The sequence below is a fragment of the Carassius carassius genome, chromosome 19 (assembly GCF_963082965.1).
Source record: "Carassius carassius chromosome 19, fCarCar2.1, whole genome shotgun sequence".
Classification (NCBI taxonomy): Eukaryota; Metazoa; Chordata; class Actinopteri; order Cypriniformes; family Cyprinidae; genus Carassius; species Carassius carassius.
The window spans coordinates 23546167-23562910 of NC_081773.1; the positions used below are offsets into that span (position 1 = coordinate 23546167).

At 37.5% G+C, this 16744-nt stretch overlaps 2 protein-coding genes across 5 annotated transcripts; both read left to right on the forward strand.

The window, feature by feature from the left end:
- The first annotated feature begins 669 nt into the window (after positions 1-669).
- On the forward strand, positions 670-11948 carry LOC132095424 (protein HEG-like). Of its 4 annotated transcripts, XM_059500399.1 has the most exons (14): positions 674-1320; positions 3150-3258; positions 3358-5135; positions 5877-5984; positions 6310-6432; positions 6547-6638; positions 6822-6877; positions 7748-7908; positions 8117-8250; positions 8372-8421; positions 9425-9462; positions 9664-9751; positions 9890-10067; positions 10537-11948. In XM_059500399.1, exons 1-14 carry the CDS (start codon positions 1047-1049, stop codon positions 10678-10680), a joined length of 3333 nt encoding a protein of 1110 aa, XP_059356382.1. In that variant the 5' UTR covers positions 674-1046; the 3' UTR covers positions 10681-11948. The 4 variants fall into 4 exon arrangements, 3 of the variants coding, with proteins under 3 accessions (XP_059356382.1, XP_059356379.1, XP_059356380.1); XM_059500396.1 differs by having other exon boundaries at positions 3150-5135; XM_059500397.1 differs by having other exon boundaries at positions 675-1320; positions 3150-5135; positions 8117-8251; positions 8379-8421.
- A 2934-nt stretch (positions 11949-14882) lies between these two features.
- Positions 14883-15842, forward strand: LOC132095672 (uncharacterized). Its single transcript, XM_059500798.1, has one exon. The coding sequence runs from the start codon at positions 14898-14900 to the stop codon at positions 15840-15842; it is 945 nt and encodes a 314-aa protein (XP_059356781.1). The 5' UTR covers positions 14883-14897.
- The last annotated feature ends 902 nt before the right edge of the window (positions 15843-16744 follow it).

Here is a 16744-nt window from a genome sequence, read left to right on the forward strand (position 1 = left end):
CAATAGCTGCTCGTATAAAATTCAAGGCATTGATGTTTGCCTACAAAACTACCACTGGCTCTGCACCCATTTACCTAAATTTGTTACTTCAGACTTATGTACCCTCTAGAAGCTTGCATTCTGCAAGTGAACGTCGCTTGATTGTGCCATCCCAAAGAAGCACAAAGTCACTTTTACGGACTTTTAAATTAAATGTTCCCTCCTGGTGGAATGACCTCCCCAACTCTATCCGGACAGCTGAGTCCTTAGCCATCTTCAATAATCGGCTTAAAACACATCTCTTCCATCTTTATTTGACCCTCTAACTTTAACACTCACTATTCTAATTCTATTCTTTAAAAAAAATCTAACTACCTTTCTAATCTTTTTATATTCTATTTTCTTTTCATTAATTATGCAATTGTATGTGTGTGTGTATGTGTAAAGACCTCTAACACTAGCTTGCTCTATTCTTTTTTTTTATTCTATCTGTTTTCTTTATATTATATTATTTAAAATCCCATGCTAGGTGTACTGTGTTAACCTAACTGAGACTTGTTATAGCACTTATATATCATTGCTCTTTTTGTTGTTTTTGATTGCTTCCACTGTCCTCATCTGTAAGTCGCTTTGGAAAAAAGCGTCTGCTAAATGAATAAATGTAAATGTAATGATTAGAAATGTCTAAAAGTGGGGAGCAAACGATTTTGCATAGTGTTAATGCACTGGTGTTCGATTAAGACTTAAGAGGGAAATCTAAGAATTCCACCTGTCGTGGCATCATTTGAGTGTCATACACCGAACTGAGCACACATTTGTGAAAGTGCGTTTAACCAGAGGAACGGGGTGGAAACCGTTATCGCCCGCCCGAGGGGAGGAGTCACCCACTGCTCCGGTTTGTCACTCAAGCTGCATTAAATATAACCCTTCCGAGTCTTCATCTCCAACTTTAAATCCAACAGAAGGAATTTACTCATGGGAAACTGTTAAAGGGACTCACTTCCCGATGGTGACCCGGGCCACTTTGGCCTTTTATTTATTAGGAAGTACGCCTGGTCGCCTTTATAATGGAAACGTGTGTCGAGAGACGCGCTTGCCGTGTGGTTTTCACGGTCTTTCTGCTTGTCCTAGATACTGTGATTGCCGAGACTTTCTCTCCACACGCGGACACCGATAACCCACTGAGTAACGTTACCGAAACTTTTTTTACCCAAACTGGTGTAAAACAAACCTCCTCCTGGCCGGGGAGAGAGGCCACTGCGACAGCCGTGGATCTATCGAGTGGACTGAACGAGATGACGGACATCCCCGCCAGTGTGTCCACCACTGGGGCTCGAGAGGGTAAGACTTCCGTGCTCTGCGATGCCCAGAATGGCTGTCTAGATAGGCAGCACACTTGGTTCTGCTAGAGACTTAATCTACAGTTAAACTACAGTAGACCAAACTGAGAAGTTTATTTTGAAACAAAACTGTTGCAGTTTTAAATTGCAAAGATTCCACCTCCACTCAGAAGTTGCTCATGTGATGAAGACTGAATTGTATAAATCAGGAAAGCCCAATAATAAATGTTTATATATATATATATATATATATATATATATATATATATATATTATATTTATAAATGTTGTCTCAATTCAATGCATTATTATTATTAGTAGTAGTAGTAGTAATCGTAAAGACAACTGTTTTATTAAGTATATTAAGTCTGTGAACTAATGAGATTACTTGGAAGAGCATCTCTTTTAATGAAGGACCTTACCTCATGACCATTCCTGGTTCATAAACTGTTCCACTTTCTTGAGCCAATTAGTTCTTTTCAATCTGCAGTTTATGTCTGTGATTGTTTTTGTTTTATTTATGTGATTTAATTTGGAGAACTTCCACTCCTTGTCATTTGTCCTGTTGACATTTTGGCATAAAGTGTGCAATTAAGTAAACATAATTAAATGCAGGGAATTTGTTCTGATATACATTGTTGTAAAACATTTTGTAGTGAATTGTAAGACGATACACATTTTGATACACTTATGAGAAAGGTTAGTATAAATTGTGAGTTGAGAAATATGTATTTTGTTTTCCAACCCAAAAATCTCCGGTCTTTGCAGCTGTGATTGAGAACAATCTTTTTGTATTTTGCATCAGTCTGCTCTGGGTTAGGCAGAAAAATACTGTATTTGACTTCTGTTTTATCTTACACATTACTGCCCAGATAATATTAATCTACTTTCTACAGAAACTGCTTGTTTTTAGGGGTTTTTTGTCCCCATCACTTTGAGCTTACTGAATATCCCTGAACGTGATGTAAACTGAAAGATCGAAAGATCCCTGTAATGCAAGCCCAAAGAGACATTTTCAGTGAGTGAGTCAATTTTTGGATAGTGACATGAACCAAAATCATATCATGGCTTTCCACACTAAAATCAACTTAAACAGATATTGTGCTGGGAACGTTCATTTAACAATATCTCATTCAGATTTGAATGAATTGCTACAAACCAGAAGTTTGATTGTTGTATCTTATGATTTTATTTTTTTAGCCATGCACAGCGGAGCCATGTTGCAGTTTTTCACTAAGAAATAAAGCAAAAAATATATCTTACTGTACTTACTTTAAGTGACTAACATAAAAGAAAAAAATGAAATGGAAATTCAGCATCAGAGTTGCTAAATATTTTATTAACTGGGTAAAAAGCAAGTTTTGTTTACTTGTATCATATTGGAGTATCTAGGGATGATTTGTTGACAATAAAGGTAATGCTACTCATTATGTTTTAACCACCTAAGCTTGAATAATCAGAAGTCCTCTTGTTTATAGTTTTGCATGTGTATGAACTCCATGCTGGCAGTTACAATGCTGTAATATGGACTTTGCTAGGTCAGCTGAAGGAAGGAAACAGCAGGTCCCAATGGGTCAGATCCCCTCCATTTTTAGGGCCCAAGCTTTTGTTAGGTTAGACGAGCTTGGCTGCCAATTTTTCTCCACCCAAAATCATTACATCCGCAGTCACTTCTGAAAACATCTCACATAGTTCATGAGGTTTCCAAAGGCTCACACCACATGAAGCGCACCCTAGTGGACATGCTTCTCAAATTTCCCCATTATTTTCAATGCTATTTTCAGTTTACAATACATAGTTTACAATATATTGTTTATTTCCCTAAAACAGGACATTTAGAAAAACTTTTAGGCATCTCTGCAAACACAGCTGGCTGGAGGATGACCTCAAAAGATGCCACCGAAGATCTGCAGACTGACAAAGCGATAACTCCATCAGCAGCAACGCACAGCATCACCAGCCACAATTCTGTTACAGAGGATCGAAAAGTGCAAGAGTTTACCCATAATGCCACAACCCAATGGGAGGCTCCATCAGTAGCATCGCACAGCATCACCAGCCACCATCCCGTTACAGAGGTTCGAACAGTGCGAGAGTTTACCCATAATGCCACAGCCCAATGGGAGGCTCCATCAGTAGCATCGCACAGCATCACCAGCCACCCTCCCGTTACAGAGGCTCGAACAGTGCTAGAGTTTACCCATAATGCCACAGCCCAATGGGAGGCTCCATCAGTAGCATCGCACAGCATCACCAGCCACCATCCCGTTACAGAGGTTCGAACAGTGCGAGAGTTTACCCATAATGCCACAACCCAATGGGAGGCTCCATCAGTAGCATCGCACAGCATCACCAGCCACCATCCCGTTACAGAGGCTCGAACAGTGCGAGAGTTTACCCATAATGCCACAGCCCAATGGGAAGCTCCATCAGTAGCATCGCACAGCCTCACTAGTCACCATCCCATTACAGAGGCTCGAACAGTGAGAGAGGTTCCCATGACGGATCTAAAAGAAATTGACACCACTGACTCTGTCTCTCACACTGATAGCACCTACATTTCCACAACCAACCGAGTCAGAGAACACACAGTCCTCTCGGTGACCTCCAACAGCACCTCTGCGTACACCGAGGACTCCAACTCCTCGGATGCTGTCTTTCAAACCTCCAGCTGGGTAGTGGGAACATCAGGAGCCACCCAGGGCAAGGAGGAAACCGTAGAAGATGTATCTACATTGCATGAACAGACTGAACCCACCTTTGAAGATCATAATGCCACCAATGCAACTCAAGGCCACTCTTTGGAGACAGAGCAGTCAACGTTTTCCCACAGCACTGAGTCACAGACGGGACAATCCAGTGTCACAGGACAGACTTTTCAACAGGTGTCTGATAATGACAATCCAAATTCAACACCCCCTCTTACAACGATCAACAGAGATCAAGGGGAAATGGACGCCACATCGATGAGTGGTGGGACGTCTTATACAGAAACCAGTGTCTCTGTGTCATCTATCCCACCTTTTACCTCCGGTGGCCACAATGCCACTAGTACATCCCAACAGAGCCGAGATTCCACAGTGACTAATTCCCTGGATACTAATGCTTCCACTGTGTTTTCTACTGGATCTGTCAGCTCAACTGGCCGTGAGGAACTCGAAGGGTCTCCGACCCATACAATGGAGAAGACAACCATTCAGGGCCTGACTACTGCACCCCCAGTGCCTGAAGATGTAGCCACCACAACTGATGACTCATTTACAAAGTTCCATGCTGGCAAACCACCCTTCGTCCCAAAAACTGATAATCCGACCAACACAGAAATGGTGCCAACATCTGCCATGCCATCAACTCATAGGCCACAGGTTACAGAGGAAGCCACTGAGGAGGCATCAACTGTTTATAGTTCTACCAACAGTTTCACTACAATGATTCCTCCCGTCACCACCCATCAGCTCCAAACGAGCACCACACCACAAGTCCAAACAGAACACACTACCATCGCTACCACAGATATTTTTCCGGTACTGCGGACGACACCCACCACAGCCCAACGTCCGCTTACCTCCACTACTGGTGGACCACAGGCACCGAGTACATCTGATTCTGCTGATGTCACCACCTTGCACTTAGAGACCAGCACGGCAACACCAGGGAACACGACTGCGCATGGCAGACGTGCAACAACACCTTACAGCAAGAGCACCCCAACCAAAACCACTGTGCTGGAAACCACCCGGAATCACACGGACAGAAGTACAACAGAGATGGGAATGACAACCACGCAGATGCCATTTAAGTCAACAGCATCTCCAGGTATGTTCGACTTTTAGTACTTATACAGTGACTTGCAAATAGCATCATTCAAATCATCATTTTTTTGGTATTAATGGTGCATGTTGAGGAGTCAGTGATATTACAGTTCTGGCCTGGCTTTAACAGATAAATGTGCAATAATAAATGTATATGCGCTACCATTAACAAGTTATTATTAAAGACATTTATAATGGTACATATTATTTTTTTTAAGTTTCTTTTTTTACATTTGATTTTTTTAATCAAATAAATTCAGCATTGGCGAGCATAAGCAGCTGCTTATAAAAACCCTAAAACTCAAAGACCCTAAATGTTTGAACAGTAGTGTGCATTTGTCTAAATAACTGGGAAAAAAAGAACTAAACTGAAATGCTACAAGTGAATTAATGCATCACCGCAGTATAATGTACTAAAACTTCATAAAGATTACATTAAACAGTCAAATTAATGGTGTATTTTAGTGTTTAGGTTTTAAGTATTTTTTAGCAGATGATAAAACAGACAAACAAATCCCATAGACTGAAATGGAGACTTTGGTAGGCTCTTAAACATCACTCTAGTAACTGTGTTAAAAGATTCCTTAGAACCACTCTGGCAACCACACTAGTGTCGTAAACGTGATATTTGCAAAAATAAAAAATCTTTGTTAACCGTTGTTTACAGTTGTAAACATTGTTTGTGAATTCACCTGTTCAGTTCATTTACTTAGAACAATTCAAGCCATCTCTTTCTCCTCTGTAGATCACGTGTGTGGGCTTTGTGCAAATGGAGGCCACTGTGTTAGATCAGCTAAGGGAAGTTACCACTGTCAGTGTCTGCCTGCATGGACAGGACCCTTCTGCACGGAACGTAAGAAGCCTACTTAAATATACACTAACAACCAGACTGGACCATCTTTCATCGAATGAATATTAAAAGTGCAGTGACAAACAGAAACAGCATCTAACATACCTTATATGCTAGTCACTAGAATATAATATAGCATAAATACATTAAATTATATTAATTTAAATGCATCCATTACGTTATGTATTGTTTTCCATTTCTGTCAGTATTTCAATTTTTTTTCCGTTTCTTTTAAACTAGTAATGTCTAGTGTCTGGTAATACTTGTTTTCACGAGGGTTTGTGACAAAAATGAACACTGATTGATCAGGCTGTGTGTTTTTCTGTAGATGTGGATGAGTGTGTGAATAGTCCGTGCCCCAAGGGTTCAGTGTGTGTCAACACCGGTGGCTCTTTTAGCTGTCAGTGTGCCCTGGGCTTTGACTTGGAGGATGGGCGCAGTTGTACGCAAGGTAAGTGGTCAGTTGTCCTCAATAAAATAATGTGTATAAAATAGAGTGCATAAATATAATTTGGTGATAACGCTAAGATAACCTTATTATGTTTGCTTTGGCTTTACCCTGCAGTGAAAACATTTTTGGGCACCTTCACCGTCAACACCTCAATGCATCTCAGAAGCTCAGGTTCGCATGAGCTGCACAGAGAGATTTTACAGCTGGTATGCAACATTGTACTGCATCACACACCTGACTTCTCCACCTTAGGACCACAAGACCCATAGCCAATCAACTAATGCAGAAACCATTATAGAATTAGAGAATGAAATTAGTTGCAGATGATAATGTGATGTACTGAACATGGAGTTGAGGTTAATATTATACATTTGTCTATCGTTTTTCAGCTCAATGCCTCGCTCTCCATCTTCCATGGATACCGGCATTCCACTTTACATAAAACGTAAGTTTCTACATTCTGTCTTTCAGAGACCCAGCAGGAATGGGTCATACGTTGCACTAAAAATCAACTGTACCATGCAGCTACTGATGTGTCAACCAAGCGTCAATATCTTTTCTATACATTTTCCTTTAGATATATTTGTGCAGCTATCAGAAGGCAGGCCTGGTTAAAGAGACTAATGCAAAAAAGTAAAAACACAGAGATTTGTCCCAAACATGAAATAACTGTTTTAAGGGGTGTAACATAAAGCTGATTTGATAACATTTTAATATTTAATAAAAATGATTAATTAGAAAAATTTAATGGATTCTCCAAAAATATATTACAGCATTTTTAGAAATATAGTCTACATTACTGTTCAAACGTTTGATGGAAAATGTGTTTGTTTTTGAATTTGTTTTGGTTTTTTATGCTCACCAAGTCTGCATTTTATTTGATCAAAAATAGCAAGGACCATATTTTTTATTATTACAATTACAGTCTAAATATTTTATATTTTAATGCATTAAAAAAATTCTCAGTGTTACATGATCTTTCAGAAATTTCTAATGTTGTAATGTAAACGGCTGTGATGCTTAATATTTTTGCAAAAGCTTTAATACTTTAAGGATTCTTTGATGTATACAAAGAACGGCATTTATTTAAAATAGAAATCTTATGTAACATTATAAATCAATTTAATACATCCTTTCTAAATTAAAGTATTTCTTTACTGACTTTACTGACTCTTCATATCACCTACAGTACCTGTTGCAGAGTAATTCATATTATTCAGTAATATTACTCTTATATGCAATGTCTAATTTTTAACTTTGATTCAGGGTAGGATTTTTCTTTGTTCTCACATGTGAATGCATATTCCTTGTGCAGAGATGGAGGAGACGTGCAGATCTCAGCGGTGAGCATGTTTTCACTCACCACCAATGTGACCAGCACGAATGTCTTCAACAGCATCCAGATGTCCCTGAGCAACTGCAGCCGGACGTACTCACACTGCACCATTAAGCTTCAGCACCATCTCTCCTATCACGGTACCGTTCAGCGTTCACTGTCTACATTATACTGTTATCTCAAAGCCATCCCCTTCGGTTCTAATCTCACTCTACTCCACCACTTCAGAGATATGATAATACCAGTCACGCAATACACTCAGATAACCCATTACTGAAGGGGGGCTCTCTTAGCCCCTAAATAACATTTTGGAAAGCCATTTGGTCTGAAGCACTTCTTTCTGTTTAGCGGAGAGCCTGTGTTTGGCCCAGAAGACCAAGTGTGATTTGCAGTACTCTGAGTGCACAGACTCTAGCGGGACCCCGTACTGTCAGTGCAAACCAGGATACTTTAAAAAGAACCCAGAGGACATGACCTGCAGAGGTACAACCTTTGCTTGTCTTTTCAGTTCTTTGATTGAATATTATTTAAACTGGGACTTTCCCGCCACTGTGCAAATGAGTGCCAAGTTACTCCTTTAGAATTTGTGATTTTGTTCACTGTGTTTTAGACTGTGGAGATGGACTCATGCTTGTTAACGGGAGCTGTGTTGAGTAAGTATATCTTTTGTAAGGAATTTTAAGTAAATATTACTGTAAACAATCAATGTTTGGACACACCTACTAATTATAGATTATTGTTTTTTCCCCACAGTTTAGAATAATAAAGTCATTCAAAACTATCAAATGGCACAAACGGAGTATGAAGTAGTTAAAATGTTCAAAGATCTTGTATTTTAGCCAGCGTCATTTTAGTATCATTTATGTACTATTATATTTTTATGGAATATTTTATGTTAGATTTTATTTTCTGTTTTCACTTTAATTTTAGTCAATGATTTTTTATTGTGGTATTTTTTTTTTACGTTTTTCAGTTTTAGTTCTTTAAACTAAATCAAAGAAAATAAAATGATTAAAAAATAAATAAATAATACATTTCAGTTAACTTCTTTATTTAATTTTTTTATGGTTCTAGTATTAGATAACAACTCAGATTTTAGCTTCTTCTAGCTTCTTAGTCAATTTTGGCTTAGATTACAGCTTTAACCACCCTGGGCTTTCTCTCAATTTCATGAGGTGGCACCTGAGATGCTTTTTAAACACTTTTGAGAGTTCTCATTTATGCTGGGCATGTTTGTCACTATTTGGCTGATTTCCTTCACTTTACGGTCCAACTCCTCTATTTCCACTTTCAGGCATTTAAGGATAAGCCCTTAGATCAAAGGTTTAAAAAGATAATGGGAAACAAATCTAATTAATTTTGTCAAACATTAATGCCAACATGCCAATTTTCAAGCAACAGCTGAAAACTCATCTCTTTTGACACTACTTGACTTCATCCTCTCTTTAATTATTCCTTCCCTTTCTAGCTTGTACTTAAACTTGGTAAAACTTGGTATTATGAGCACTTTGCCTCTTTAAGAAGGATCGCTTTATGTATTCCCCTGTAAGTGATGACTATGATTGATGACTAGATTTAAATGTATCAGTATGTGGTTTGTACATATGTGTTTTTGCAGAAAAAATTATTATTATTATTATTTTTTTTTTCTTCCAGGTGCATTTTTGGATTTGGAGGTTTCAACTGCAGTAACTGTAAGATTTTATTTTAATTTACATTATATTTTTATTGATAATCTTTGATATTAAAATGTTTAAAAATAGCTTTATTTTTAGAACTTAATTATTTAGAGTTTATTTTCAGACTTAAGGGATAGGGTTAGGTGGGATAGGTGTTTCAATGTAAATGAAAAAAAAAAAAAATCTTTGTCACTAAAATGATCTTGTATTTAATAGTCTATAAGCTGATAGCTGTGGTGGTCTCTCCTGCTGGAGGAGCTCTTCTGTTGATTGTCGTCATTGCACTTATAGTCACCTGCTGCAAGTAAGATCTAGAAAAAAATATGCAGCTTTCCTATTCTTTTTTGTTTGTTTTTTTGTTTTTGTTTTTTTTACAGATAAATCTTGGGAAGTTTTAAACTACAAAAATGTCTCAAATATATGTTGCTCTCTGCATCCTCAGAAAGGACAAAAATGACATTAACAAAATCATTTTCAAAAGTGGAGACCTTCAGATGTCGCCCTACTCCGAGTTTCCTAAGAGTAATCGTGTGTCTATGGAGTGGGGCCGAGAGACTATCGAGATGCAGGAGAACGGCAGTACCAAAAATCTCCTGCAAATGACAGACATTTATTACTCGGTAGGTGATCATGTGCACCTGTCGTAAGCTTTTGTTTGATTTGACATTTGATCAAGCAGTTTAAACTAATTTCATTGATCATTTATAGTGAATTATAAAATCAGAAATGAGCCATGGAATTTGCTTTGTTTTTTTTAATGCGTCTTATATGGAAGCTATTTTCTACAATGGAATAAAAACATGAAAAAAATTAAATTAAAGTTTAGATTTCACCATTCAGACTTTTTTTGTTAATGGTAACTTTAACATCTTGCAATTGTGCCTTTTTTTTTCTCAGAAATTGTAGGAAGTCTGAATTTTAAAGCTCACAGTTAGTCAGAATTGTGAGATAAAAAGTTGCAATAGCTATTTTATCTTTATTTATTTAAAAAATTTTTGTGGCAGACAAACACTTCACTTGGTCATGCACATCCTGAGTTCGTGAATTTTCCACATGATTAGCTAAACTGTGATTGCTGTTCTCTCTCAGCCTGCACTTAGGAACGCTGACCTGGAGCGTAATGGCCTGTATCCATTCTCTGGTCTCCCCGGTTCGAGGCATTCCTGCATCTACCCAGCTCAGTGGAACCCTTCCTTCATAAGCGACGATTCACGGCGAAGGGACTACTTTTGACGACCTTAGCCAGCAGGCGTGCAATTTGATACTGCATATAAGCTCTTTCGGCATGGTTGGACCTGCCGCAGATCCTGGAGCTGGATACTGACCACTTTTTGCCTTTGAATGTGAAAATGAGCTGGCAGAAAAAGAACATTATCTGTGAGACAGGAAGAAAGCCGCAGAGGCCTGTCTGGGTCAATTTAGCATTTGAACACAGTGCAACAGTAAGACTTTAGTTTCTGGTGTGAAGCTAATGAACTGATGTTCTCATAGCTCCTTGCAGAGTGTTTATACTTAAGTGGAAGTCAGTGAAATTAGAATAACATATTAAGATGCCTGGGCTACAGTATAACTTTTATATTATAAAAGTTTGCACTATGAACTCCTCACACAGATATTATCTCAAATGGAAAAAGCCATAAATGTATCATATTTATACTTGGAATAATGTACCAGCTGGTTTGTACTGTGTTTTGTGTGCGATGGGGTATCTGTATGTGTGTTTATGTATGTTAATCAAAAGTTAAAGAGATGGTTCACTCCAAAATGAAAACTCTGATATCATGCACTCTCCTAAAACATGTATACCTTTGATTCCTTGGTCTTACTGACAATTATCAGTATGTTTTATGGTGTTTTTTGGAGCTTAACAGCCCCTCGTCCCATTCACCTACATTGTATGGAATAGAGCAATGTGAAAAAAATTTGTGTGTGTGTTTAAAAAAATACGTTGTACATTGTTACATTTTTGGGGTAAACCATCCCTTTAATGCTTTGTAGTGGTATAGTTTTTATCAGAGAAATGTTGTGAGATTTACGCTGGAGAACTAAACCTATGTAAAAGCTGGTAGGATTTTGAAACCATATTACTGGATGCAGCATTCATGTGAAATGTAGCAAATATTGCCACAAGGTATTACAGTTTGTTTGAACAACAGTAATAATCATAAAACACAGTGCTGCCTTGTTTGTTTGCTTATTTATTTAATTTAAATGTTCTGTATCAGATAAAGATACTGTAGTATGATCTGAGGACCTCCCATGTGTTTGTATGGATGCTTGGTGGTGCATAAGAGGATGGACTTCACCTTCCATGTTCCAGGTGTCCATTTTATTTTAGCTTGCGTGTGTTCTTGTGAGATGTGCTTTATTTGTAATCTTTAATATCAGTCACCGCTTTCTTCATTAGCATTTTTCCCCTCCTCTGTGGATGGACACTTGAATCTGGCGTTGTAGTCAGAAGTGTATTGTAAAATAAAATAGAAATAAAGTATGATTTCTTATGTTTGTGTTTAATGTAATTGTTCATTTCTTAAATATTAAACAACAATTTATTCAAAATTAATATCGGACCATTTACTAAGCCCAGCCTTAAAAGACCAAGCTTACCTTAAAATTTGTTGTCATCTGCTATTTTTTTTTCCTTTGAAAACTTTCAGCCTTTTCTAAAGTAAGCATAATGAAGGATCTTTATATTTGGAAAGTTGTACATGAATAAGTACAGCATAACATCAGCGAGAACAACTTTTTGACAACTGACAACTAGATAATTTACACTTTATTAAGTGTGTGACCCTGGACCACAAAACCAGTCTGAAGTTGCATTTGTCGTATTTGTAGCAATAGACAACTATACATTGTATGGGTCAAAATGATACATTTTTCTTTTATGTCAAAAAAACTTGGGCTATTAAGTAAAGATCATGTTCCATGAAGATATTTTGTAAATTTCCTTCTATAAATATACCACATCTTAATTTTTGATTAGTAATAATATGCATTTTGCACCCTCAGATTCCAGATATTCAAATATTTGTATCTTGGCCAAATATTGTCCTATCCTAACAAAGCATACATCAATGGAAAGCTTATTTATTCGGCTTTTTTAATGATGTATAAACCTAAAAAAAGATTCTTATGACTGGTTTTGTGGTCCATGGTCATATATTATACTCTAAATTCAAAGTATTCAACCATATTATAGCTTTGTTTAAGGAACAAACTTAAGTTAAACAGTTTAACTATAATAGTTTTTACTTCTATAGAAATGACAAAATAGACTGCAAAAAATATCTATACTACAAAACTACAAAAAGGTACTTCAACGCCATTGGCGCCAAACACGAATGTGTCTAATGTCTAACACCAAATTTGATTTGAGAGCACAGCAGGAACAGTGGATCACACTTGACTTTGAATATACAGGTGCTGGTCATATAATTAGAATATCATCAAAAAGTTGATTTATTTCACTAATTCCATTCAAAAAGTGAAACTTGTATATTATATGCATTCATTACACACAGACTGATATATTTCAAATGTTTTTTTCTTTTAATTTTGATGATTATAACTGACAAGTAAGGAAAATCCCAAATTCATTATCTCAGAAAATGTGAATATTGTGAAAAGATTCAATATTGAAGACACCTGGTGCCACACTCTAATCAGCTAATTAACTCAAAAACACCTGCAAAGGCCTTTAAATGGTCTCTCAGTCTAGTTCTGCAGGCTACACAATCATAGGGAAGACTGCTGACTTTACAGTTGTCCAAAAGACGACCATTAACACCTTACACCTTGCACAAGGAGGACAAGACACAAAGGGTCATTGCAAAAGAGGCTGGCTGTTCACAGAGCTCTGTGTCCAAGCACATTAATAGAGAGGTGAAGGGAAGGAAAAGATGTGGTAGAGAAAAGTGTACAAGCAATAGGGAAAACCGCACCCTGAAGAGGATTGTGAAACAAAACCCATTCAAAAATGTGGGGGAGATTCACAAAGAGTGGACTGCAGCTGGAGTCAGTGCTTCAAGAATCACTACGCACAGACGTACAGTATGCAAGACATGGATTTCAGCTGTCGTATTCCTTGTGTCAAGCCACTCTTGAACAACAGACAGCGTCAGAAGCATCTAAAGACAAAAAGGACTGGACTTCTGCTGAGTGGTCCAAAGTTATGTTCTCTGATGAACGTAAATTTAGCATTTCCTTTCGAAATCAGGGTCCCAGAGTCTGGAGGAAGAGAGGAGAGGTACACAATCCATGTTGTTTTAGGTCCAGTGTAAAGTTTCCACAGTCAGTGATGGTTTAGGGTGCCATGTCATCTGCTGGTGTTGGTCCACTGTGTTTTCTGAGGTCCAAGGTCAACGCAGCCATATACCAAGAAGTTTTAAAACACTTCATGCTTCCTGCTGCACACAATGCCAAAGCTACCAGTACCTGGTTTAAGGACCATGGTATCCCTGTTCTTAACTGACCAACAAACTTGCCTGACCTTAACCCCATAGAAAATCTATGTTGTATTGGGAAGAAGATGCGATATGCCAGACCCAAGAATGCAGAAGAGCTGAAGGCCACTATCAGAGCAACCTGGGCTCTCATAACACCTGAGCAGTGAAAAGGAGCCCCAACTAAGTATTGAGTGCTGTACATGCTCATCCTTTTCATGTTCATACTTTTCAGTTGGCCAAGATTTCTAAAAATCCTTTCTTTGTATTGGTCTTAAGTAATATTCTAATTTTCTGAGATACTGAATTTGGAATTTCCTTAGTTGTCAGATATAATCATCAAAGTTAAAAGAAATAAACATTTGAAATATATCAGTCTGTGTGTAATGAATGAATATAACATACAAGAAAAAGTTTTACTTTTTGAATGGAACTTTTTGATGATATTAAAAAAAAGTCCTACAATGACTTTTATGCCACCTCATTTTTACATTTGGCCAGTGTGTTCTATTAAAATAAATTTTACACGGAAAAAAAAAGTCAAACGTTTTGGAAACGATGTGAGGGTAAGTAGGCTAAATGAGACAGTGACCGTAAATAACAATTTTGAAACTATTTGTGTACCAGTGTCATTTGTCATGTGGTGCCCTCTGGTTTTAGAAATGCAAATAAATGCAGATGGATGGGAGTCATGGTCCACGGACCAGAGTAAATGCATTTATAATCACGAAGCATTAACATCAAATTGACCACAGAAAGGAAATGGTTCAGACAGAAACTATTATGTTGTGCATTGAAATGTAGAGAAGAGCTGAACTTAATAAATATTTATGTCCCCCCATAGCTTAATCCAAATGTCATGTTTCATTACTCAGATTTTACATAGCCTAGTTTTTGCAGATGTCATTTTCCCCCATTCTAAATGTATTTAAATTAGGGGAGGAGCCTTCACACTACCTTTGTACATAAAAGAAAGATCTTCCTCTTAGAGGCCAGTGGAAAAAAATGTTTTCGTTTATTGTTAACATGAGCATGGTGGCATTTGCCATAGTAAATGTTCCTGTTTCTTTTGCCACTATCCTGATGAATATTTTTTTTGCCTACTGTATGATTTTTTCTCAGAAAGGACCAGTAAACAGCATAAAACCGCTGCTTAATGTATTACTGTGGTCTCTTATTGGATGCAATCTTGTTCTTAACATTTTAAACCTTTTATTAGTTTATTCCAACTTTGTCGATCCAGGTTCATGGATACAAAATTTTTTAGCAGCCGGTCTTCTCTTTGCCATGTGGACTGGTTTTACTGCCTCCCTTGCTCTGAATGTGTGTTTCTACTTCCAGATTGTTCCTGTACGGCGGCCTTTTTTGATCTGGATAAAGAAGCACATCAGACTCTTTGTGTACTTGGCATTATTTGTCGACAGACTCTTCTTTCTGTGTGAATTCCTTGTACGCATTATCTTGGATTTTTCTGCAATGAACTTGAATTCAACAATTCATGTGAACATCACCAGTGAAACACCAGATTTAGCAATCTACATATTATCACACATAGACTTTTGGATGAGATGTTGCTATTTTTTGCTTTGTCTGGGCGTTATGCTGGCATCGAGCGGTGCGACTGTTGTCTACTTGTGGAATCACATAAAGAGAATGGAGAAGAATGGAAGCTCTTTCTCTGCTCTTCGTAAAAAGCAACAGATGAAAGTGACAATCTTGGGCATTATACATGGTGTCCTCTTCTTTCTCGCTTCAGGGTGGCTCATGACAGAAGAACTCTTGTCGTATTTTGCTGATTTTATGGATCAGCAGGGCCATTTGATTTGCACTGTCATGGCAGTGTACTCTCTTGGATCAGCCATCCTTTTAGGTGTTGCTCAGGCAAACTTCTACCAAATGGCTAAAAATATTGGCAGAAAACTTCAAACCCTGAAATGTCATCTTCTCTAATCGGTCAGTTTAGGTGATGCCGCTTCTACCAGCACTTGTTTATAGTCTTGATTTAAAGGGAAGCGTGGATGGATGTTAAACATTTTCATGTGCATTAAGTAATTTATAGTTCAATAACTTTTATTTATTTATATAGTTATTTATTTATTTGTCTAAAGCCAGAGTAAATACTGAAAATAGCTTGTGGTTGAAATTGTTACTTTTAGATTAGACATGTAAAAAGGATAGTTCACCCAAAAATGAAAATTTTGTCATAAATTACTAACCCTTATGTCGTTCTAAACCCGTTACACAAATAAAATATTTTTGATGGAATCTGAGAGCTCTCTGACCCTCCAAGGACAGCAATGATATTACCATGATCAATGCACAGAAATGTAGCAAGGACATCATTAAAATAGTCCATGTGACATCAGGGGTTCAACTGTAACTTTATGAAGCTACGAGAATACTTTCTGTGCTCAAAGAAAACTCTCCAAAATGGTGGAAGACGGTAACTCAGGGAGAATAAATTGTTATTATTGTTTTCTTTGTGATCATAAAGTATTCTCGTATAGCTTCATAAAATTACAGTTGAACCTCTGATGTCACATGGACTATTTTAGAGATGTACTTACAACGTTTCTGTGCGTTAATCGTGGTAATAACATTGCTGTCTATGGAGGGTCAGAGAGCTCTCAGGTTCCATCAAAAATATCTTAATTTGTGTTCCGAAAATGAACAAAGGTCTTACGGGTTTAGAACGACACGAGGGTAAGTAATTAATGACAGAATTTTCATTTTTGGGCGAACTATCTCATTAATAAAATTAAAAATAATTTGCAGAAATTTGCATGGATCATTGTACCCTCAAAGAAATGTGTTGACATTTGCAAACCACAAATTCACTTTGTATGTCAAAT